Source organism: Phalacrocorax aristotelis, chromosome 3 (genome assembly GCF_949628215.1).
Source record: "Phalacrocorax aristotelis chromosome 3, bGulAri2.1, whole genome shotgun sequence".
NCBI lineage: Eukaryota > Metazoa > Chordata > Aves > Suliformes > Phalacrocoracidae > Phalacrocorax > Phalacrocorax aristotelis.
The window spans coordinates 62800593-62826520 of record NC_134278.1 but is presented as its reverse complement, the minus strand read 5'-3'; the positions used below and the strand labels follow the sequence as shown (position 1 = coordinate 62826520).

At 38.0% G+C, this 25928-nt stretch overlaps 1 protein-coding gene across 10 annotated transcripts in view; it reads right to left on the bottom strand.

The window, feature by feature from the left end:
* Positions 1-25928, bottom strand: part of EYA4 (EYA transcriptional coactivator and phosphatase 4) — a 155478-nt gene that overhangs the window by 30166 nt on the left and 99384 nt on the right. For 2 of the 10 annotated variants that reach the window (XM_075087667.1, XM_075087666.1), the window contains exons 4-11: positions 19329-19453; positions 18092-18160; positions 12745-12837; positions 6773-6839; positions 4710-4852; positions 4429-4572; positions 3325-3404; positions 2765-2945 (exon numbers count right to left, since the gene is read on the bottom strand). In XM_075087667.1, the coding sequence (XP_074943768.1) occupies positions 2765-2945; positions 3325-3404; positions 4429-4572; positions 4710-4852; positions 6773-6839; positions 12745-12837; positions 18092-18160; positions 19329-19453 (902 nt within the window). The remainder of the gene's footprint in view (positions 1-2764; positions 2946-3324; positions 3405-4428; positions 4573-4709; positions 4853-6772; positions 6840-12744; positions 12838-18091; positions 18161-19328; positions 19454-25928) is intronic. The other 8 variants (XM_075087669.1, XM_075087668.1, XM_075087673.1 and 5 more) reach the window with 6 other exon arrangements.

The window sequence follows — 25928 nt, the reverse complement described above, 5'->3', positions numbered from 1 at the left end:
TCGTGGGTACCAAATTAAGAGACCAAACTCTGCTGCATCCCAGTAACTGAATTGGAGCAAATATCCTATGAGTGACTCACCTCGCCTAACTCTGGACATAGGAAAGTGAGGTGCCTAAAGGTGAAGCTTTTACCCAGGCCTATTTCCTCTGCTAGAATTTTATCTGCCCTAGATTAGATGTACTCATGTACTCATCAAATATACTCAAATGTACTCATCTCCTGAGACCTCATCTCAGGATTAATCTGAAATATCCCAATTTGAGACGAAGTGCCCTTGAAGATACCTATTTGTCTCACAGATACTCTGCGGTAACGAGTGCATTTTGAAAAATCTTAGTATAGCATAGGGACAATAAAAGCTCAGAAGAAAGTCCATGGGAACGTTAAGGAGCTGAGCCTTACACAGATGTGGGATGGATGAACTTCTGAGCCCTGCCATACTCTCCTTATGGATTGACTTTTGTTACATATTCTTATCAGACAGAGCAGACAGAAGACGGCTTCAACATTACAAGTCTTTTTTATTTTTTTCCTGGCTTGTAATGTGTTACTGCTTGTTATGAGTAGCAGAAAGAGTATTTTCAATTTTCATCTCATTTTCTTTACTCAGTCAATAAATAAAATTGTAACTGATATTTACTCTTGATCTGATGGGGCTTTTTTATGAAAACAAGAAATGCTGTATGTGTGGAGAGTCCTAGAGGCTTTGATTAGTTATTTGAATTAATAGCTAGCAGAGATGGCAGAAGAATGAAGTGCCTTGCTGTGTTTAATCTCAGGCTTTAGTTGTAATAAGTCTTAAGGACCGAGCAATAAAGGCCTGTTAGGCAGCAAGTGAACACAGTGAGTGCTGAAGCTCTGCAGTATGATCTACTATATCTGAAGTGATCTCCAAGACACTGCACCTCACTGATGGAAATTTATTTTTACAGTGACAGAGAAGGGCACAGGCATATCATGTATTTGCAAAGTGGGTGTTTCACTCTCAGCGGAGGGTCGCATGATCAGTGCAGCACTTCACAGAAATAAGGAGCGTGTGGGCAGATTTGTAAGTTCAGATGCACAACCCACCTAACAGGAAAACAAGCTCATATGCTTAAACAATTCACAAACAAGAAAAATCCTTACTCTTTCATAGATGTGAAGCCTTCAATATTTTTTCAACCTGTTCAAGCTATGTAAGATTCCTTTTCTTTGCCAATGCTATTCAATACTAAGAGGTTTTGTAATACATAATAAATTTATACACCATTTCTAGGAAAAACAGATACACAAGGGAGAAACAATATGGGAAACTATGTCTGATTTTCTCAAGTAAGTATATGGAGGAATAACAAAGGAGCAAGGAAAAGTACACAGGACATGCAGTTATCAAAACACTTGTAAGTACTCTTCACACTTTGTTAAAAATACTTTACATATGATTTGTGTCTGTTATGGATGTCCTGCAACTTGATTTCAAGTCACTTGATTTCAAGTTACCTCTTAGCTTTTTCTTCCTAAATTTGCATTCTGAGACTACTGATTAACACTTCATTTTCATCCGTGGAAGAGATTGCTCTAAGAGCGCTGAGCCAGGCGGCTGGCAACTGATAACCTCTCCCATGGATGCTACATGCAGCCTTAGTAGGCTACTTAGGTTATGAATGTATGACATAATACTGAGCTAGATCTTTAAGAACTTCCTATACAATAGAAGCAATACAGGAAAGTGAGCATGAAAAAGCAGGCTCTGTTCACCCAGTAAGGATACCACACTCATCTGATTGTGGCTGTGAATTCCTAAAGTAGCCCACCAAGCTCTTCATGGCTCCCCACTATACCATGCATAATTTCAAATACATAAATTTAATTTTTATTTACGTTAGTCCCATTTAGATTAAATGGGGGAAAATAAATCGGTGAGATGTCCAGGAACTTAGAAATCTAGCATGAAAAAAAAGAAGCAAGAAACCCATATTAACATCTGTAATTGCAGAACACATAGAATGGAACAGGCAAATGACTGTGAACTGGGTTATAACGATAATGAGAAAAAATGAAGAGCTGCCATTACCCAGCAGTGCTGCCCTAGGAATGCAACTGTGCAACAAAACATTGTGTTGTAGTGGATGTGCACAAGGGGGCAGAGTTGGGCAGGCACATTGAGGCGCCCGATATCTCCTGAGAACTTTCTTCTTGCAACTTCAACTACTTCAATGCTATTTTTTTTAGAGACTTGTACTGACAACTGATTGCTCTATTCTTAGTTACCTAAATTTGTGAATTAGCAAGCACATCTTGCATGCATTTGAATAAAGCCCATGTACTCTTGCTAGCATGATTTGGGCATAATTAAATGAACGACAGTATCTTGTTTTAAATTCTTTACAGCAATAGTTCAGAACACATAGATGGATACAGGAATGTTCCACTGTCAGTAATAGGAGAGCTCACTGAATTTTTATTTCAAAATTTACTACAGGTTTGTTACGGTATGGTTGTTTTCAGTAGTAACAGATCCCTACCAGACTGTTGTAACTTTTCTCAGGCTACTCTTTCCACAGACAACCATCTCAGTCTGCAGACAGCTTTATTTGACTAACAAACAAACTAGACAGGTTTCCTAACTAAACAAACAAACAAAAAAGCTTATTTTGGCTGGTTTGCATGATAAACTTTTCTGAAAGGCATGAGCTTAAAATGTCAATGTTCAAACAAGGTGGATATGGAAATCTTGTCTTTATACGAGTACAGAATAAAATACAAAAAATTGTTTTCACCTGAATGTAGATCTGTACCTGGTTGACTAGTCAGGCCAGGGAGAGAGTCCTGCAACTGGTAGGTTGATGATGATGAAGTGCCATCAGCCGTGTTGTTTGAGGTCATATATGCACCATATGTCGATGCTGAGTAATACTGTGCATATTGATTTTGGCCAAAAGCTGTGTATGATGGATAATCCTAAAACAGCAAACGCAGCAGATTGCTCAAGCAGAGTAACGAGTGATTTTTCCATTAAGTATTTCTAAGTGTGCAATCATATGGCTTTTGCAAGAGTTTTGGGGGTTTAGTTGAGGTTTTTTTTTTTATTTAAGGATATTTAACATCTTTAACTTTAAGGATATTTACTAAAAGACTACAGGGAGGTTGCTGAAGTATTGAAGAGCCAGAAGATGCAACTAGGCTTCCACTGGGATTTTGATCACTTTCCACAGAAAATAGCATTGAACCACAGTGAGTCTAATTCAACATAACTGATCTAAATAATAATTTAAAAAGCAATCATTTGAGTTATATAAATCCTTTGGTTACTGACGAGCAAAAATATTAATATTCATACCTGTTGTGAACTACTGAAGTTTGTAGAATTTGAAACAGAATTGTTTGCATAAATAGTGGACGATGGTGTGAAACTAGAACCTAAAATTAAAATATACAATTAACTGTGAGTACTTGCTTGTGAATCAAAATAAAATTCTAGATACAATATTCCAGGTAGCGATACAGACGAATCAGAAGAACAAACAACTTTTATTTTCTGTTTAAACACTAAAACATTGTAATGAAACTTCAAAAGAAATGGAATGCTACTTCCACGCATACAGGCACACATTCCTCTTCACACCATGCAAGAAAGGTACTGGCCGTAAGTCATTACACTGACCGAGAAAGCATTTTTCAATTTATTGCAGCGTCTCACCTCTCCTCAAATATTGTTTTTCTCATTTGCATTCATTTCTAAATTCTAACACTTTAGTGTATGTTCACTTATGAAACAAAAATCTTTTCAAAGAGGATTTTAATCTTCCAGGTGTTTTTAATTGATCTGCAATGCGGCATGTCCTTGTTTCCAACATATCAGATGATTCATATCGTGTAATATTTTAAAGATTAGTCGTTGCGTAAGAAGCTTAAAAATTATCCAAATAAAAACAGGTTATCAATGATCAAAGGGTAATACGTGAATTAATAATTGAACAACAAATGAAAGAATAAATATGAATTAAGGAGAAATTCTAACAAATTATGTTAGACCAAAAAGAAACAAGCAGCAAATGATGTCATACTCAGACACATGGAAACAAGGAAAAGTGACTTGTGTATGCTAACAAATACAACAAATGCTTCCAGTTGTGCCGTGGGATTTCACCTTGTAGAAAATGAAGGTGCAAATAGGGACTGCATTGCAGGAGCAGAACTAAATCAGCAGTTAACCAAAATGAATAGAGATATGCACTGGAAAATAAGTAATGGATATAAGTACTGAGATATAAGTACTGGAAAGAATATTTAGCTTTAAATTTAAAGGTAAAAGTAGCTCTCAGTGACAAGCGTACTTGCTGGAGTTCACAAAAAGGAATGGAAAATACATCACAGATATGAGGGAAGAAGGGGCATCGGCAGCAGTGAGATGGGATGAGCCCTGAGGGTGGTGGCTACTCACCTGGCATCTGGTAAGAGTAGGGTGTTTGGCCTGGCTGTGGGGTGGAAAACCCTGGGCTGTAACTGAGGCACCCGCTTTGCAATGGTGATTGGGTCTGTGAGAGCCCACTTTCCGTCTTGATGCCTGGCAACATTACACCCAAATCTGTATAAGAAATTAATTTTCAACTGATTCTTTAAAATATTTTCTTACAGTTGGGAAAATAAAAAAGAAAGCAAAAAATGTTCACGTCGGCATTGCTCTTACTTCTACGTAAGGCGAAGTAATAAGAGGTCAAATACCGTAAGTGGGTAAGCTGTACGGCTGTCCTGTCTGTGAGTAGGCTGTATAGACCGCTGGTTGCTGCATTCCTGAATACTGGGTTTGTCCGGCATAGGCAGACATTGTTTGAGCTGCTGGTGTAGAAAGAATGTGTGGATAGGGCCTAAATATTAGGAAAAATAGCATTACTGTGGCAACAAATACTTTGTATGTTGATTCAAGCAATAAAGCAAAGAAAAAGGTTTAAAGATGTCCAAAGGCAGTTCCTTTTTCTGCCAACTGTTCCTCTTTTGGGATTTATTCCATCACCCACTGAAATAAGCTGAAAACCACTCTAGCTCACATTCCCCAGGGCACGGTGACTATTTTGTGCTGTCCCATCACTACCATTTAATTCTCAAGCTGCTGTGCCCATCTCTAGGTGGACTGTGCCACCGCTACACAGCTTGATATGGATTTGACCTCTTTGAGCCAAGATCAGCCTCCTTAACTCAGAAAAGCCCTCATGCTTTTTTAATCCGGTGGGTGGAAACTTGGACTAGAAGAATAAAGGAAATACAGAGGTGAACATTAAAGCTACTACATTATGTCCTCTGTGTACGGTTCTGCTTCAACAGACGTCTAGCCTCTGGCTTCAATGGGAGATGGATCGTGCCCACTGAGAGCAGCATGAAATATATTGACGGCAATACTTTGGTAACCAGATGGGCTTTAAACATTTGGAAAATATGGGCTAGGAAAATAGACTGGAAATAAAAATGGTCTTTTATTTATAAATACTGGGGTTTTACAGAGAGATTGAATAAAATCAAGTTTAAAATTTTTGCCCTCCAGAGCTGCAAAAACATAGAGAGAAACATTTGTCTTGGATTGTTTTGTAAGTCAAATAAGACTTTATGGACCAAGAGTTGAATAAACATACCCTGCAGAATTACACTAACTGAAACCTGACCATTAAAAGCCATGACTAAATTTCATATTCTAATTTTTTTCAATTTTTTCTTTCTAATTAGTTCAGTACAGTTGGCAGCAGTTACTATCAGAAAAGGATTACTCATTAATTTAGATGCCAGTAAATTATTACAGTTGATTAAAAATTCTATTAAACCTTGCAATGTATTTGGCCAAAAGTACCAGATATAGTTTGCCAAAACCTGTTTTAAGTGGAATAAGGTGGACTGTTCTTAGTTCAGGCACCTACTTTCTGTGTCAATACGTATTCGCTACCATGATATGAATGCAAATTTGTTAAAGAAACTTGAAAAAGCCCAATCAGCTACGGTCTCAATGTTTTCTCTGTATCAAAGTCACATAGGTAGTTGTATCAAATACACAGAAACAAATAGATGGCATACTGGAATCAAGCACCCTTGTGCACAAGGATCGCTGGACAAGCAAACTAACAGCTTGCCAACTGCAGCAGTTTAAAGTAACGTCTTCAGTGCTTTTTCCTAAAGTTCCCGCTCCTGGATTCAAGTGATTGCCCAAGAGTCTGTTTTCCTCAAAAAAAAAAAAAAAAAAAGTGAAAGAAATTTTCTATTCCTAACAACGCCCATTGGCTTAAAAAGCTAATCCAATTTATTTGATTTTTAAATCTTATGATATCGGAGAAGGAGGAGGAAAGGGTGGTTCATGACTGTGGAATGTTTGGAAGTGTTTGGCAATGCTGGCGCTGGGAGGGTCCGTGACACGGTTACCCCTCAGTACAAATCTTGCACATGCGATTGTGATTTCTAAATATAAACTCTCTTCTTCAAAATATGTCTGTATACATTGCCAGCACTGTTAAGATGCTGATGTCTGAGAATGTAATAGTCCGATTTTTATCTTCTGTTGTGTGCAGATATTCAAGGGTATTTCTTGTGCAGCAATACTGCACTGCACAGAGCAGGATCTTACTCTGCAGCCATGTGAGGGAAAAAAAGTTGGCGAGAGCACTATAATGGAGTCAGTACTGAGGCTTAAGTGTTTTCCTTTCTCTCTGTTTCTTCTGCTGATGAACACTTGTTTGCAACAAACCACAGAACTGCCTACAGCCAAGGTCAATTCCCTATAAAAGACTAGAAGAGGTGCAGACACTAACTTGGAGGGATATATCTGTGGAGAGTACTGGTGCGCTGATCTTGGGCTGTAGCCACTACTTGTTATTACTGCAAAACAGAAAACAAGAGTGCAGCAGTTAGAAACATTATGAGACCAATGCAGTCAAACAGTCTGAATACCAATGCAGCAACATTAGCAGAGAAGTTTATTGAAAGGGACAGCTTATCAACAAAGCAGATGTCACCTGAACTGCGACATCTTAATACAAAAACCAAAAAAACCCCAAATCATTCACTGTTGTACAGAACTCTCTAATTGGTATGGGTATGCCATGCTTTTTCAGCTTGACTGACATGTTTCTGAATATATGGCAGAGGCAATTTCATATATAATCTGATCCACACACCATAGATATTTCAAATTTGCAAGTTGTATTAAAATTGGTAGTTAAAAATAATCTTTGATTTCACATATGGTATTGCATGGGATTGAAATAACATACACGTACTTTTAAAGTCTCACATTAACAAGTTTAATTTTAATACTGGGTAGGAAAAATATGTTTTATAGGGGTGTGGTTAATTTTATTCAGTTTAGGTGATGGAAGATACGGGATTGACTACTAGAAAACGAATACTGTTCCTTATCAACAGGCCAACTAGAACATAGCCACTAACAACAATAGCTTTATTTCAAAAGTAAGCATAAACAGTCCTGTCCAGTAGCCATCAAAATTGTGTACGTCTGTACTATTCACAGCTGCATTCTTCCAAGAAAGCTAACAGAACAATAGTCACATCCCGTTAAAATTTCATTCAGAAGCGGTGCTCACGCTGGATTAATTCCAAGTGTTTGGAAGTTTCTCTTTCCTTTAGCCATCTGTCTTAGTCAAGACAGATGTATTCCAAATATATGTACCCTAAAGTGTTGAACCAATCCCTTCAGAGCAAATCCATACTGGGCAAACATACAGAGTGTCTTTATTAGGCCATCTGCTGTTCATTCACTTTTCAAAAGATTAAAGTAGTACACAACGAAGTACTGGAATTTCTTTAGTCTAATCAATCATAGTTTTACTTCAAAGTGTACCCTCTTCCTGAGTTGTTCGTAATGGCAGTAGAAATGAACTTTCAGAATTATATAAGTGACAAATAGGTTTAGGTTCCTAACTATTTTATGAAACATGATGTATTTCTACATCCAAGCCTAATTAACGTCTCTGAGATCTATTGCTTTGAACATATGCAGAACTTCGTATTTTTAAAGCTAGTTTCAATGCATTTAGAACACATAGGACTTAAAAGGAAAATACAACAGAAGAAAAACAATTAGCTTATTTTTTAAATGTGCACTTGAGTGTGGCTTGAAAATAAAGAAGAATTGGATAATAATTTTTGGAACATGTGCCACCAGATTTCATAAAAGAGTTGCTGATTGAAAAGATATTGAGGAAAGTCTGCTGAATTTAATTTTGTGTGGATATTCTTTTTTTCTTAGAACGCCTTTCCATGGTTAAAGCTCATTCTGCAGAGTGATTCACTAGGTGTGCACACAGCTATTCCCAGAGTTAGATAAACCTATAGCTGTATATATCAACATAATAGGCCCACAGGACTCTAAAGGATGCTCTCCGTTATTTAAAGCTTGAAGAGTAATTAGTCTTCCCTGTTGTATCTCTATGACCTTTCTAAAGACGAGCAATAGTTAACAGAGTGACCTTGGTGATTTGCAGGGCAAGGAACTTTTGTGATCCATTATCGGCTTATCGGATCTTTTTTGCCTGTACTGCTCCACTTTTTGTCTGATCATTTGCTGCATGACAGCTCACTTGATTAATTCATTTAGTTAAAGCACATTTACCATTCTACCACACCTGATGTAAACTACAAAAAAATAAATGACTGTTCATTTAAATCACTTGCGCTATCAAAACCTAATATTTTTCAGTAAAAACTGTCCTGCCTGCGTTGTTATTTTTTCTGCATATACCTTACTTCATAAATTTAGACAAGAAAATAAAATACTTTTGGAATGTGTCTGGTTTAAAATTTCCCTTTTTTTTTTTTTTTTTTTTTTTGTGTGTGTGTGTGTCAATTTCCCTGACGACGCTATCGGTTGCAGGGAAGAGAGAGAAAAAGAGGTAAGGACAGCCAGAGTAGACTGTGTATCTTTCAAACTACACGTCTGTTCCTTTCACTCTTTCTCTGGTAGCTTGTCCCACTGATTTGTGCACTACATTTTAGACTGTGAGATGTTTAAGAAACACAGGATGTAATACCTACCATAAGAGAACATTATGGTTGAGAAGAGCCTGTGGACCACGCCTGTATCTCGCGGATCAGACTGCTAATTCTAAGGGTTATCAAACTTAAACAACTTTCACTGCTGGATAGCCTCCTAACCCTAGTTTTGACAACTATTGGCAATGGAGGAGATGGTGGAGGCAGGTTGTTATGGATTTTATCACTATGCCACTATATATAGCCATTTATATGAATGACGCTAAACACTGTTTTATGTTGCTTATATGAAAAGCAAATCAAAACTGTTTCTCCTCTGAAGAACTCAAATATTTCTAAGACTACTTGAATTTACCAGAGGAATGCTCTTCAGGGCAGATATAAGAACCTTGATTTCTCAAGTCTCACTACAGTGCTGAGGGCGTACTCCAGTCCCCGCTAACTGATTAAAAGAGGGGACAAGAAGCTGACAACCGGCTCTTACCAGTTACGCTGTTAGCTCAACTGCCAAGGTGGCTGTGGAGAATTTAAATGCCATAAACTGTTCTGATAGCATGTGTTGGGTTCAGTATATCAACACAGGCCAGAATTCTGTATTTTTTCATTATGCATCTGGAAAATTCTGTGCAAAGAGGTTAGGTTAAAAGGATCTCATTTAAGTAACAAATCACAATGTCTACACACAAGGGAACCAAACATAGGTTATACAGCAGTGGTGTTTCCTAACTTTGCCCTTATAGCCTTCAGAAATCGTTTTCTATATCCTTTTTGTGTGTAATAAATACTAAGTGAAAAGGATGATGAGAACTTCAAATGTCTCGTTCTCTGCTCCATTAAAATGATAAACAGTTCTCAAATTACTCCAGCATTGTAAGCAATATAAACACCAGAATGCATGCACTCACAGTACAGCAGCTGCAGCAGATTCACAGAGAATGAAAATGCTCAGTTCAAGGCTGTTCAGCTCTCCACATCCTGTGAATACCCACCCCAATGGGAGTCTGTTGCAGGACCGCAAAGCTTCAAATCGAGTATACCGATATTAATTACCGACTGTCATTCTTTGAAGAAAAAGGAGGAGGAAGAGGGCTGCGCAACATGACTCTCCACCTGGCTAACGCTTGCTAAAAGGCACTGTTTCTCCTGGGGCAGCTCTGCAGGACAGAGGACCCAGAGCCCTGAGTGTGAGCTGCACGACACGAGCTGCAGCCCTGAGCAGTAGCCTACCCAATGTCCTGGGCAAGGCCACTGTGGCAACTGTCACTCTAAGTTAAAGAGCGCTATGTGCTTTATTTTTCAACTTTTCAATCAAAAATTTGGGTTCATCACAGTTACCTGTGAAACCTAATCTGTCTCTCCTGCCCTGTACCTCACACAGACCTTTGGACCATCACTTTCTGTGTTACAGCTGGTCATTAGGGACAGAGTTGGCTACTTTACACCCCACAGGGCTTGTTCAGCCTTCTGTTCAGCTCCAGGACACGTCACGGGTTTTGATTGCCCTTGGAGCATGGAAATCAATTTTAATGGGTAGAATATTTGAAGGAGAGGATTTCTGCATGGCAGACTTTCAAATGGATCTCAGCACAAGGATTTCTTTTCACCCATTTCTCATTTAATAAAATATTTAATAACATACCTAAATCCTTCCCTACTCAACAAAGGAGGCTTGTATAAGATAGAGTGGGTGATATCCCTGCTAGTGGCCTATATGTCTGGGCATCCTCTCGAAAATGAGCTCACAGGTGCTCTCTAAGCTGCAGGAAAGTGCTAGCATTGTCACAGTTGGGAATAATGTATGTAACTGATTATTAGGAAAAACCAAACTGTTCAGTGTTGGGTTTTGTTATGCATTATTTTCAACTGCAGCCGGTTTGTCTGAAACGACATCTTTCTACTAGTGAGTATTTATTGTTTTTGCAACCCATTCAACTTCCCAAATAACCAGTTAGTTTAAAAAGTCAGAGAAATACTTTTTGGATGAGTTTTTATTGTTCTTTAGCACTTCTTCCACAAAACTGAGCCAACCAAATTGTCCAATTTGCAAGTACCAGTAAAAGGCAAGTGAGAAAGTAATGGATTTACTCTTTATGAAAGGCTTAGTGTGTTCTCGAGGCAGCTCTGTGTCTCGCTCTGATGATGATGAAGACTGCACATGTCCCAGACAGGCAGACTATTGATTTCCCACTGTGAATGACCACACTCATTTAATACTTGAGTTTGTGGCCTAAACTGAGAATCAGGTTCGTATTTCCTTTGAGTATGCAGGTGGCTAACAGACAAAAATTATTGTGTAAGGCTCAAATTCCTGACTTCTTTTGGAGGCACCAATTGTGTCCAAATCTCTAAAGTGTAGAAGTCTCAACACTTCTTTTGAAGTCAGTGGAAACTAACAGGTGAGTGGCACCTGAGGAAATCGAGCTGTTACTTGGCTATCTAAACCTGAACTGGAGGCTGCAATTCATGGTACATTCAATGCACCCCTTCATGAAAATGTTGCCTTAGCCATGTTTTACACATGGAATCCAAGACGTATGTCTTAAATACATGGCAGGACCTGATAAAACTTTACCAACAATGACAAAATCATATATACGGTTGGATATGTTATAATCTGTAATCATTACTAATACAATTTAGGATACAGTAACAACAGAGAGAAATAGGAAAGCTAATTTTTAGCCAGGACTATTAATTTTTTATGGAAATGGTAAGATTTTAAGTTGACAGGGTTCCTTTCAGTAAAATCATAATGAGGACAATGTTTTCATTTTTTCTAATCAGAAATAGCATGTGCTTGCTTTACATCCCACAAAAGACCTCTTCTTCAGGCACTAGATTTGTTATTAATACTCTTCTGAATAGCCAACTTTGGAGTATATCTGAATTTATTGATGCCTAAAAAACAATTCAAGAAATGTAAACTCAATTTTTAAAACATTTTCATTACACAGAAACACTGTGATTTCCAAAGTATTTTAAATAGGGCTTGGCTACCTAAGTCTACCAAAGTAACAGTAGTATCAGCGTGGAGCGGAAATTCCTGGCTTCAGTGACATTTCAGTCAGGCCATCACTGAACTGGTATTTTCAGATGCAAAATTTATTCTCCTCCCTCTCCTTGTTAATAATTATTATTAGCAGGATTCAGCTTAATGATTAGAAGGCAGATTATCCGTACTTTTCCACAGTTCATCACCTTTTAATAATTTATAGGTATCTACTTAAAAATTGCTGTTTGTTTGAATTTTTTAAGAAGAAGCAACTGAAACTTATGATTATTTAAAGTAAAATACAGACTTTATTTTCATGGAAGGAAAGTAGCTTATGGCAATCTGGTCAGTGTTTAAACTAACACACTGCTCATAGGAATAAAAAGATTAGCACTGAAATATAATCCTTAAGATTTTAAATTTTACAAATTAGAATGGCTGTTACAAATACAATCCATTTTTTTCTTCCTAAGGTTGTACAAGACTAACACTGAGAAAAGTCTACAGTACAATAATAACATTATTACTATAAGATTTTTGCATACAGTAATCATCTTAGGCATCATTAATGCTTCTCTAAGATCATAGCTCATGAAAGTTGTAGATTTTCATTTACTAAAATGAAAAAACTATTATTATTATTATTATTATTATTATTAATTAAAATGATACTTCATTGTACTTTTTTAAAGATTGCTTCCATGCAGTGAAATGTTAATTAGTGAAAGTTATGCTCTATTAATGCACATCTAACAATACGTGATCTTATTTTGGCTTTACCTGACCCAGTAAAAGTATCAAGCGATCCATCTCCAGTTGTTGTTGTTGTTTCACTGCTGTTCATGGGTTCTGTTTTGACTGCAAGAAGAGACACTACATAGAAGAATAAGTAGACATGAGATTTTACTTCTAAATTTATACTGGAGTCTTCATGCCCATCTCCCTAGCAGTAGTCCAGCTAGAACAAGCATGCGATGCAAAAGCTTCGACCTTCACTCTACCACCGTAGAGACAATCTACACTTGCTCCATCTGGAATGGCCATGCATCTACATAGCTTTTTATCTGTGCATTCGTCTATCTATTGGTTTTATTTAAAGGAATATCTTCTGGGGAGATTTCAACCTAAATCTAATTGATTCTAACAATCCCCTAAGAGCAGCAGAGAGGAAGGAAACGTTAGCTGTCAAGGGATGTAGCACATAACAAAAATAGTTTTGCCTGACAAGTGAAACAATAATAATAATATGGTTTCATGCTCATATAGAAGCAAATTGCTTTCACAGTGCCAGCATTCCGCCTTTCCCCTTCCCCTTTTACAGAGTCTGTGGGGGCTTTTTGAGCTAGGTCACCGGCAAGCAATTTCCCATAAATGGAGAAGTTTAAAAGAGAAAAAAAGCAAAAGAACTAGAGTAGGACACAAACAACAGCCACAACAAGTCAGCTTCTAACTCAGAGGTTACCAAACATTTGGGTCCACTCTGAACTCAAATTATTTCTTACAGATCATCATGCACTTTTACCATCCAAGCTATAACTGAAAGGACCACAGGGGCAATCTAGATTTTATAGTTTAATATGTTACCTGAACAGGCCATCTGGCATGGACTTTTGTAATGGAGTTTGGGAATCACCCTTCTAATTGATGTGGTAAGAAACAGTGGTACAGAATACACTGCAGCTTTTATTAGATGTTTGACCGGCAAACGTGGAAACAATCAACATATTATCACAATAGCTTTGTGAAGATCAGTTAGGGGGTGTGTGAGCATTTATCACCTATAGATCAGCAACTTGCTTATAGATACCACAGGGCTGGTTACTGCCCGGGAGCACAGAGCAAAGTGGCACTGAGGACCTGCATGGGCCACTACTGTGGTCGTACGCCAGGTATGGAAATTCCAAGGATGCTGTCCGGGGTTTGTGGAGAAGCCTTTGCTGTGACAGCTGGGCTGGCAGAGCCCCCCAGCAGGTCTAACATATGCCAAGCAAAGGCATCTTCTGCCAGCTAGTTACCTGATGCCTCTCAGGGACATCAGCTAAGCTGACCAAAGCTCTCATCTGTCAACATCACTGTATCCATGTTTGACTTCACTGGCAACAGTAAGGGGAGTGGGGGAGTTTCATGTTCTGAGCTGGCAATGTTTTAACAAACTATAGCTCAGATTCAAGTCACCTAACTTAAGCATATAAATTAGGTGCATACTAATCTCCCTTTATGCCCAGTTGAGAAAGAGAGGTACTTCCAGAAGGCAATTCAGTCCAAATACAGCCTGAGCTGCCCTCGAGTTCACCATCCCTCTTACACTTTGTAGACGAAAAGGTAGTGAGTGAGCTAAATAAAGGGTTTGGGTTTCTCATGGGAAAACAACGCCTACAGAACCATACTGCTGTTCCTCCCTGTGGCTGTGAGCACGAGGAGCTCATAAGGCAACTGCATAGCTACCAGCACAGCTACCTGTGATGAATACCTGCATGAATTACCTCACCCGCAATATCACACCTGACTTCCAGTCACACCTCTTGAGGGATCTTACTTCAGTAAGTCATATGGGATGCTGCAGATACCTACAACTGCAAAAGTGACCTACGCTGAATTCAAAGGGACACTTGTCACGTAGGGCACAGTTGAGGAACCAGGACATATTTGTCTTTGTGACAGGAACTCTGCCCTGTGGTGTCACCGGTGCCTCAGTGCTACGGAAACCAAGTAGCACTTTCTTACACAAATTATACAGTTCTATCTTTCCATTTACTGTCCCAGATTAAAAAATATTTGAGTGTGTGTCTTTTAAATGTAGACTTCTTTTCATTACAGTTTCTTTTTAATAGAACTGCCACACCCATACATTCTTCCTGCAAGCAGCATGATATTAGTTCAATATGAAATCATCAGGGAAGAATTTTAGCCACATTTTTTCAAGCTGCTGTGTACTCCTTGTCATTTTGCAGACTATTATCTTCTGATTTAAAAAAAAATAGCCGTGACAAAAATTACACAAAATGAACAGAGTCATTCATAAAAGTAATCAACCATTCCCATTTCTCTATTTAGATGAGAAAGATGTGATTTTATTTTCATCAGATCAATAAAATATACATCAAGAGAAAGCCTAGTGGTCATTTGTCACAAAACAATTGCCTGCACTGTACCTCAGGTCTCTCAGTCATGTGGAACATGTATTGTTGCCTGAAGCATGAAACGTCACTAAACTGATTTGTTTTCTGATTACTTTATACAGAAGTCTGCATGCACTTCAGTAGGGGAATGAAAAATCATACTAAGTTGGAAAGATCTGTATTCTCCCCTCTGAATATCTTTGGTCATATACTACTTTGTAAGATGCATGCCTCTCTTCTCTGCAGAGTATGGACATCTACCTACATGAAAAAAACTACTTTTTAGTACCTTTATCTGTTTCTATTCAAAGATGTATTCCACTATTGCCCATACCAAGCTACAAAACTATGTTCAGTACTGCATCCAGAAAGACACTCCAGTATGTGCCTAACTGTTTTATTTTACAAAAACTTGAGTAATGAATTGAAAAGTTGACTTTAGAGTTGTGTCTAGTTGTGGTTAATGCCAGCTGCAGTGCACTTCCATCAGCACCAATAGTCACCATCTCTTTCTCTCCCTGTCAAGTGGAAAAGGATCTAAACCAAAAGACACTCTCTCAAGTACTTGAGGAAAAACATCATATTGGCACTATGTTTTGTTGAAAAATACGTGTAAAAAGTATTTTTATATGTGCTGCATTTTAAACAGTTCTACTTTGTTATATTCAGTTTCTATCACAGTAAGGAATTCGTCGTCTTTTCCTCAGTATAGCTACACATTTGGACTATTACCTTTCTTTCTTTAGGTTGCCTGTCTTTAAACCAAAAGGGGAAAAAGCACAAAGCTAACTAAAAAAAAAAAAGAAACAAAAGGATTCTAACATCAGATCAAAAACCCAGGAATATTTAAAGCTGAAATAAAAATAAAAATTGACACCAATTAAAAACACAGAATCATCCCTGTGTTTTCCACATGCAAGATAAAGCATGGTACTGATACTACTAGGGCAACTGCTCTAGACATAATGCAAAGACTAAGAGTTTGAACCAGTATTTTGGGTGAATACTTTATACATCTAATATTCTGGTTTTTAAAGTGTGGATTTGTTTTATTTTTTATATATATATATAGAAAGAGTAAAAACATAATGAAAAGCAATCTCTAGCTGGAAATGCAGTTCAGTGTTGCTAAAGGCGAAGACTGCATATGCGAACAGAGTAGAGCTATCATGCTGCTCAGGGGCTTGGGCACCTGATGTACAAGGGCAGACTGAAGAAGCTGGGCTTGTTCCGTCCTAGGAAGAGAAGGCTGAGGGGAGAGCTAATCGCTGCCTGCAGCTATCTAATGGGAAGGTGCAAAGATGAAAAACAGAGGCACACTTCTCAAAAGGTGCCCTGTGAAATGACAGGAGGTAACAGACACAAGCTGCAGCAAGGGAAAAAATCCAATTAGATGTAAGAGGAAAATTCTTCGCGGTGAGAGTAGTCAGGGCCTGGGTCAGGTGTCCAGAGAGGCTGTGGCACCTCTACCTTGGAGATATTTAACACTCAACTAGACACTGCCTTGAGCAACATGATCTATCAGCAAAGTTGGCCCTGCTCTGAGCAAGGGTTGGCCCAACTGACCTCCAGGGATCCATTCCAAACTTAAGTATTCTAAGACAAACTCAGAATATAGTTCCCAACAGGCAACAGCTTCCACAATGTAAGTTCTTCACTTGATGAAAGGACTTAGCAGACCAACATGACTACTACTCTGCCAACCTCTTTTGTTTTTTCCTAAAGAACCTCTCTACATTAAGGACTGAAAGTGAACACAGAGTTTTAGGGGCAAGAAATGCATGAAACAGGACAAGCAAGTGCAACAGCTATTAAAGCAAACAAGTTTGACTAAAAGCTCACGTAAAACAATAAACCACACAGCTTGTCATAGCAATGATTTTCCTCTTTCTTTTAGCAAGCCTTAATGGTTTTCCTAGGAATATACTCAACTAGAAGCACAGATCTAGATGTTCTATTGCCTATGGAAAATCAGATTTAATGCAAGTAATGCAAAGACTTTCACATTACTTTTCCTCACTACTGATAATTAGTACTTAAATTATTACCTTCCACACCTATCTGAACATGCTGAACAGTTAGTTTAGTCCTTCCTTAAACTTAAATTCTTGTAACTGAGCAGGAGCATTCACATGGAATCAGTTATTCTATGCAAACAATATTTGTGCTTAAGTCTGAATTTTTTTGGGGGTAAATTCTCTCTGGATATGTGGCTTACAGCTGGCAAGCCAATTCTGAGGGTTTTTGGTCTTTTAAAATTAAACTGTTTGAGATCTTTCTAACTTTAGTCCAAACCTGCACAGCTTAATAGCTTAAGCACCTGTGTAATGGCTTGTAGGGAGTCATGGTGACGCATGTTTACACCTATAATTAATCCTGTAGGTACTGCAACAGTGTCACATATATAATTATTATTCATCATTATAACTCCTAACAATTAATAATACATGAAAGGAAACTCATAAATGAAAACAGCCTGGAAAATTTTGCCAAATGTTTGTAATGTGGCAAGTTACATGCAGTAGCACACTAGACATAAGCTTTAATTAATCATGAAAATAGTAGTAGGAGTAGTAACAATAATGTCAACCTTGATTTGTGCTCAGGTAATCATGCAATGTTGTACCTAAAAATAAAAGAAAAACAAATGGGCATTCTGTGGAAAATCATTGGTCTGACTTCCAGCAATGCTGACTACTGGCAGTTCCCAGCAATGTTGATCACCACGGGGCTCTCCCAGTCTCTCAGCTAATTTTAAGTGGGTTAAATTCTCCTTGCTCATCAAATGACTCTCAAAGTATGGTAAGATATCTATTTATTGCAACTCCCTACCCGTTTTCTGGCTGTGAGAAAGGCCTCTGAGAAGGAGTGGAAAAAAAAAAGGGGGGGGACCCCATGAAAATGTTCAAAACGCATAACAAAAGAACAGAGCAAACCAAGAGAGATGTTACAGAGCAGTCACAGACACACACCACCACACACATGCACTGTACCAGGGTCTCCCATACTTGTTGCAGAAGAGGGAGTACTGCAACTCAGCAACCAGTCTGCAGTATTTAACACAGTCATGTTGTCTCCTGAGAACAGGAATGGTGTAACAGTTCATCATCCCAATGTCTGCTCAGGGTATGTGAATAGTCTTCGAGACAAGTAAGTGTTTTTGCACTTTGAGCTAAGTCTTTTAACTCACTGCATTGTTTTTATGAACTTTATTTTAACTGCTTTATTTATGCAAGTATAATACAGAGGCATCTATTTATTAGTGTTCTTTAATGGTATGCTTGAAGTTTTCCCTTCTCTTCCTGCCCGAGTAAGGATTCTATTTAAAAATATAAATAGATTGAACCTTAATAGTTGAGCCTTTCCCTGCAGAGCTCTGTTACCCTCATATGCACATGCATTTTTTTATTGATGTTGACCTATTTTTTTTTTAATAGGTATAGGTGAGTAAAATGCTTTACTTCGGGGGCAGAAAGAGCAAACTAAAAAAATTTTCTTGGTGCCAACTATTAAAATAGACAGCAACATATAAACTCCAAAAAAGAGGGCTGAAACTCTAGCTTGACTTGTATCCATGGTGTCACTCTCATGGACACTAACGAGACCAGGACTCCACCTCAGAATGTGGTACCCTGCCTCCCACCGCTCCAATTCAGCTATGGCAGAATCTATTATCTGAAAGCATTGGAACATACGTGTTTTAGCTGCACAGTAGTGCTGTCCCTGCAGTAATAGATACAGCAGTAATAACCAGTTACTTTTGAGGAAAATCTAAAAATATTTTTATGACAAACTTTCATTACCAGCCAAGAAATGGAATTAGCACATTCCTCATGTAAAAAAATTACCTAAGCCTAATTTTGAGGTGCTTTTGACAGATATTTTAAATCAACCTAAATTTGTGTAGCTCAGGATATAAGAGTAAATTATTACTCAGCAATGAAATATGACATAGAATTTCAAGTTACCAACAGGTATAACCGAACATTTACCACTTTGTTCAAATAAACCACTCCAAGATTTTCCTTGTTTCACCTTTGCACAGTTGTGCCTTCTACTGCAGTTGTGCAAGCTGAAGAAGTGCTGTTGGAATTAGTAGATTTACACTGGTATAACTGCCATTTTTTCATAATTCTTGCTGGGTTTATAAATGGGCTTTACGCTTATTCTTGAAATTATGTTTAAAATGCATATGATGAAAAACTAGCCAAATTTTTCTATGTGCCAGCAGTGTCTTACACTTACCTCCTGTTCCATTTGTGGTAACTGATGTGCTACTGAGATTAGGTTTATCCAGTTTGGAACTACCCGGAGCATCACTACTTCCAACAAGATTATGAGGACTGGCTAGATCTTGCATTTCCATAGACCTGTTAAAGAAGAAGGTGGTGGTATTTAAATGCATGTGACTCTACCTATAATAATCTACTTCTTGTATAACAACTTTTTTACATGGAGAGTTTCAATGTAGCCAGATTAACAAATCAGTACAGGTTCCTTTAAGGTCTTCTTTGCTTTTTACCAAACCTAAGAAAGTAGCTAATTTGATGTGAATGGAAACAAGGCCAGTATTTTTCACTTTTCCTTTAGGTATTATGAAGTAAATGACACAGGCTTATGAAAGTGCTTAAAGAACTTGTTAAAGATGTGCATGAGGGAGTGCATATATATGGATGGACAGATGATGGGATTAAATGCATGTCTATAGGTATTTCCTAGAACAAAACAGAGAAATTCAGTGAAAAGTCAGTCATCACACAGAAAGTCAGAATAGGAGCTTCTACCTCCTGTTGTCTGTATTCCAAACACCAGCAGCCACTGCATCCACTCTAAATCATAGCAACAGACCATACAGGTGAATGAACAGAACTTTCATGTGCATTTGGAAGATTCTTCACTCTTACAAATGCATATATTCTTACTAGCTCACTTGATACTTTGCATCTTCTGAATAATTTCTAGGAAACTTGTAAGATTTAAAGTGGATTTAGACTGCACTGGATTTCAGCATCACAGTTACATGGGGGACTGTGGATGGCTTTCATTCAGTGATAACAGATCTGCCTTTTGCAGACAAAGCAACAAAGCAGATAAGGAGCATTTCCTGTTAGACAGGTAATTGCAATCCAATTTGCAGTGTGTGCTCACCTTTTCCTTGCTTCATTTATAAATTAATTACACAGATTTTTTTTCCCCAAAGAAACGTTTTTGCTATGTATAAGCAAAGTTGCCAGCCCATCTGTGACTGGAGAACCATTTATCATATGTATACTACAAAGGCCAACAGAAAGATTGTCTTACAGAGCTGTAAAAGCCCTATTGCGCTGAAGAAAACTGAAATGGCTAGGAAAGAGATGGACAGGAAGAATCACTGCTCCTGTATATTGATATTCTGGGCAGGAAGAGCGGTTGAAAACTTAAGGCAACACCCAGGATCTTAAGTATTTATTGCAAGTTTCACTTTGAAATTTTCTATCTTCTGTGCTCCACACATCCTCCTCGGGGGGGGGGGGAAACCAACCAACCAAAAACCCACCGTCTTTCCATCAAATACGGGTCTGCTGTCAGAATCTATTTTTTTTCCCCAAGATAAGGAAAAGCAAAACAACCACAGAACAAAATGGGCTCCCATTTTGTGCTCCTAATTCCGTTCACCTCCTGGATGCTTTAGCTTGCCTTTCATTGCATTCACTTAAGGCAAGACACAGATTGCAGAACTCTCCTGTCTTGAATATCTTCCAGGAAATGTAGGAGATAGATACTACATCTCAGCTGGGCAAATGCACAAAGGCCTCACCCACAGGCAAATGAAGCCCAGCCAAAGAATCTCATTTACTCCAGTAAATGCTTGAATCAAGCCTGAGCTGCACCAATACTCCACTGGCAAGGCAGCCTCCCCAGCAGCAGCCTGGATGAGCAGGGGAAAACTGATATTGCAGGAGGTCATGCATCAGAAGGTAAGAATTTTATAGCCATATTCAAGGAAAAGCAAAGGCATAAACTGAGATTTGAACTGCCTTGACCTGGATTTCTTCATCTAATTGTATATACATTTCTACACATCTGTCAGCAGTGCATTATATTTACTGTCTACTGGAAATGTGATCAGTGTTAGAAGAAATAAAATGAACTCAAGTGGTTTACTAGTCTGTCAGTTTTTGTTTAGTAGTTTCTGTACAAGGGTAGCAGCTAAAGGTTAAAAAAAGTCTGTGAGTTTCCATCTTGTATATATTTAAGGGAGCAGGAGAATGCTACACAAAACAAACAACGTGTGTTCATTGCATACACAGTGTAATACTCCCCACGTGTTCACTTAGCAGTTTAAGTGTCATGATTTCCTGTTCAAGTATGATCAGCCCAGAGATACCTAACAGGCTTAGAACTAGCTTAGAAAGTTCACATGTGCTTTTTTTCTTGTTTAGTACAAAAATGACAATAATTTTGTCAGCGATGGTTGTACTTGATGATCTAAGGTCTTTTCCAACCTTAATGGTTCTATGGTTCTTTTCAGACAGGCATATACCATGGCCACAGATGCAAATGCTTCAGCAATATTTCATAAGCAAAATCATTGCTTTACCTAGCTAGCGTATTTAAGAAGTATCCGTCTTCAGCACTTTTCACAAGCAAATGAATCAGATTTTCTTAATCAGAAAACTAAGTCCACTGATTTGCATTTGCTTGGCAAAGAATATAAACAATCGGACTTTGTAAAAGGAATAGTTTTTGTTCCATACCAGTAAGAAACCTTTTGTGCAGAGAAGTAATTTATTCACCTTATATTTGTTTTCTGCAGCAAATGGCACCCCAGTCCACAGACACGGCAAGTTAATTAACTAATACTATTTTAAAAGTAGTACATTTACAAATAGACATTTTCTCTGCATGAGTAAAAAACATCTTGCACTTATTGGTACTCTGTTAAGGATAAAAAGGATATCCAAACCAATAAAAAGCTTTACAAAACCATGTGTATACATTATACTTATCCTGGGTGCTCTATCCTGTGTGAACAAGTAAGGGGATTATTTTAACATATCCCTGTGTAATTTATTTATGCAAGTGCACACGCTACCTTCTGTGTAACAGATGTCATTGAATTCACCTTTCTGGATGCATTTAGTTTACCTTTAGCCTACAAAATTCTCAGAAAGATGTAACAGACCTACTGAAATCTTACAGTTTCAGTGAATGGAGGATTCAGGAAAAATGCTTAAAAAATGGATGAAATAATTCCAACATCTTGAATTCATTTTGTCAAACTAAATGTTTATCAGAGTCCTGCTTTCACTGACTTAATCAAAAGCAGGTTCAGGTTCAGTATGTGTTTTCCTGCACTAAAAAACGTAAAAAAAGAGTGATCTCCGAAGGACCAATTAATACTTTTAAGTTTATGCAGTTATTTATTAAAGGCTGTTTTCTAGTAAATGCAGTGTGTTTCAATTTAGACAGAACAAATTCTATTGTTAAAGAGGCTTAAAAACTACACCGTACAACTTTATTTTCCAGTTTCTGTTTCTCTGCCAGGCACGTAACTGTTTGAGCTTTCCTCTTCCCCCTCTTGCATTGTCTCAGAGTACTTTTCAGAGTAATTAAGTAAAATGCTAAATTGTATCAAAAGACAAATTTTGAGAGGAAACAGATTACTTGGTAAGAAGATGTTTTAATCTTCTCTTGACTGTGTGTTTGAAGAATGTTAGCATGATTCCAAGCTCCTGAGCAAAAACCTGAAAGCTGGCAAGATGGATTTGCCTTTTATTCTGCTTTGGCTACGCTTTAAGTCTTTGAAAATTGGTATTTGCACATGCTTAGTGGATCATTTTAGAGGCTTACTGGAAAAGCCTCTAAAACATCCCATTCACATAGAATAGCCTCCCAGATCCCCGTAGGCTTCAACTCCAACCTGGACGGGGACAACCTCAACAAATTGAAGTGGGTTTGTATAAAAAATATGGCTGTGCATGAATCCTGGGCCTTCCACATTTTGTTCACTGGCTTTAAGAGACAAATTTTCAAGGGTTAACCAATGTTCAGAAATGGGTTAAGGAACAGCGTCCAGAGAGATAATTTCCCCCTCCCCATCTTTATGACGGCAGCCGAAGAGAACTCGTGATGCATCCCAGACCTCTGGAGCGCACAGCCCAACACCATAACCCAACCTTGCGTAGGAAGGTTTAAGCATGGTTAATTACAGTTGCCCAATTTGACAACTGCATCACTGTATTTCTGTATAGCTTTCGTTTGCATCGATTTTAAAGGTAAAAAGTTCAAGCCTTGCTTCTAGGGTTGTGCTTTCAAAATTCATGTGGTTTTTTTCTCTCATTACAATCACATATACATTTGTGCACTGCTTTTCTTCGGCAGAATTAAAATCTATTTCCAGAAACTCTGAGTTGTTATAACTCTATTATCCATTTGCATTTCCAATTAAGATACTAGAAATGTGGACTAAGAGCTGAGTCCTTCCACAGTTCAAAACTCCATTGATTATTACTGAATTTTACAAGTAGATCATATTTAATTTTCTTCTTTAAAGAGATGTTTAAAAATGCAAACTTTTTGCTACATTATCTACTTTTACTGTATTTCAAACTTTTTAGTAACAAGTTTGAAAATATGAAATAATTTATCAAAGATTTATAGAAGAATAAATATTCTAATGTGAAAACAAACTACCTTAAACCCTAGTCTAGATAGAACACTTTACAAATACTAATTCCTCATTGTGCGGCACTTGCAGCAAATCCAAAACAAAAGAGAACTGAAAGAAGGATTAGCTTAAGGCTATATAAAATGGAATAATTTAATTTAGTTTATAAATTAATCAGAACAAAGTTCTTTACAAGTATTTAGAAGGATCTTTATTTTTAAAATTCTTTAAAAAGAAATTCTCCACATAATTTTCTTTCTGGGAATTTTTACTAAACTTCACTGTGGCAAAAATCCACTTTATTTAGTTTTCCCCTGCTTTTCTTACACCCTTGTTGTAATCCCAGTTCTTACATGTCATTGGTGAAGGGTCTAGAGAACAAGTCTTATGAGGAGTGGCTGAGGGAACTGGGGTTGTTCAGTCTGGAGAAGAGGAGGCTGAGGGGAGACCTTATTGCTCTCTACAACTACCCGAAAGGAGGTTGTAGCGAGGTGGGGGTCAGTGTCTTCTCCCAAGTAACAAGCGATAGGACGAGAGGAAATGGCCTCAAGCTGCGCCAGGGGAAGTTTAGGTTGGACATTAGGAAAAAATTCTTCACCAAAAAGGTTGTCAGGCATTGGAACAGGCTGCCCAGGGAGGTGGTGGAGTCTCCATCCCTGGAGGTATTTAAAAGAAGGGTAGACGTGGTGCTTGAGGATATGTTTTATTGGTGGACTTGGCAGTGATAGGTTAGCGGTTGGACTCGATGATCTTAAGGGTCTTTTCCAACCTTAATGATTCTATGATTCTATGATTCTATGTCCCAGACTTTCTCACAGAAACCAGGAGCCTTGTCCAATTAAGACGTCAGCTACCTTGGAGCTTCTCAAATTAAACAGAGAATTTCCCTTTATTTAAAATTAACTTTTAGAGCAATATGAAAGTTGGGATCTATTCACACTCAGCTAAATCTGTTTCCTACTGCTGTTAGCTCAGCTCTCTGACTGACTACCCAGTTTTGAAGAAAAGTGGGGTGGGTTTTTTTCCATTTCCCACAAAATTTTTTTTAGCCAAATCTCTCAGTTGTGTTTTGGACATGACTGTTGAGCCCACCTCTCTTCCACATGCAGTCTGAACTAGCTCATACAAGCCTTGGGCGCTGACATAAAAATCAGAATGGATGCACATGCCCAAATATCATCCGTTCAAAAAAAATCTACATAAAATCTGCAACAAAGTTTATAACAATCAATAACAAGAGATACATCATATTTATAGAGTTTTTCCTAGGTTTTTGTTGTTGTTGTTGTTGTTGCTGGTGGCTGGGTTTGTTTGTTTTGGTTTTTAAGAAAACTGTACTTTACACATTACATTTACAGTTAGGCCAGGGACTTTTCATGTTTACTTGCACTTACACAAACTGTAAATATGCAATTAAAAGAAAGAGGCACCAACCCTTTAACAGTCCTCAAAGACCAGAGTGGGCAGTAAGGAAGAAGGTGGAGAGAGAGGGACTCCGGATGATGGACAGGTTTCAAGGGAATACACACATGCATACAAATATATGTACACTAGCACACAGCTACATGCAAACTTTTAATAACCCTTTGGTGCTAAATATACACACACACAATAAAAACCTTTCCAACATCTTTCCACCAAAGACTTCCGCAAATAATGTAACACAACACACAGCCTAAGAGCACTCCTCAAATGAGTAACATTCCCAACCATTACACTAACCCTGAAATACAGGTTAATAATGTTTTCTTCTCCAGGTGCTTTTACGCTGTGCACGGCACTTTTTTTTCCCCACTGTAAAAGATAATGAAGAAACTGCAAAACGGATGAGATAAATTTGCTCCATTGAGACGACTGTCTCTCATTTTCCCAGGCTCATCAACCCCTGCTGTGTATCTTCTCAAGCTTAATAGATGGCCAAAATAGCAAATCTTTTGCTATTCTAGGCACAATCTCGCAAAAGCATGCCCCTCCTCCATGCAAATTCTGGGAGCCCGCCAGAGAGTTAAAAACAAATAATACTGCTGGACACTAGCAAGACCTCCTTTCTACTCTCCTTGAGGCCTCATTTCCTAACTTGTAAAGTGATCTGATACAGTGCTAAGAAGCAGTAAAAAATGTCATGGTATAAGGATAAAACCAGCAAATGCTCTTCAGAATTTTATATTATTACTTTTTTTTAACAATCTAGAAAA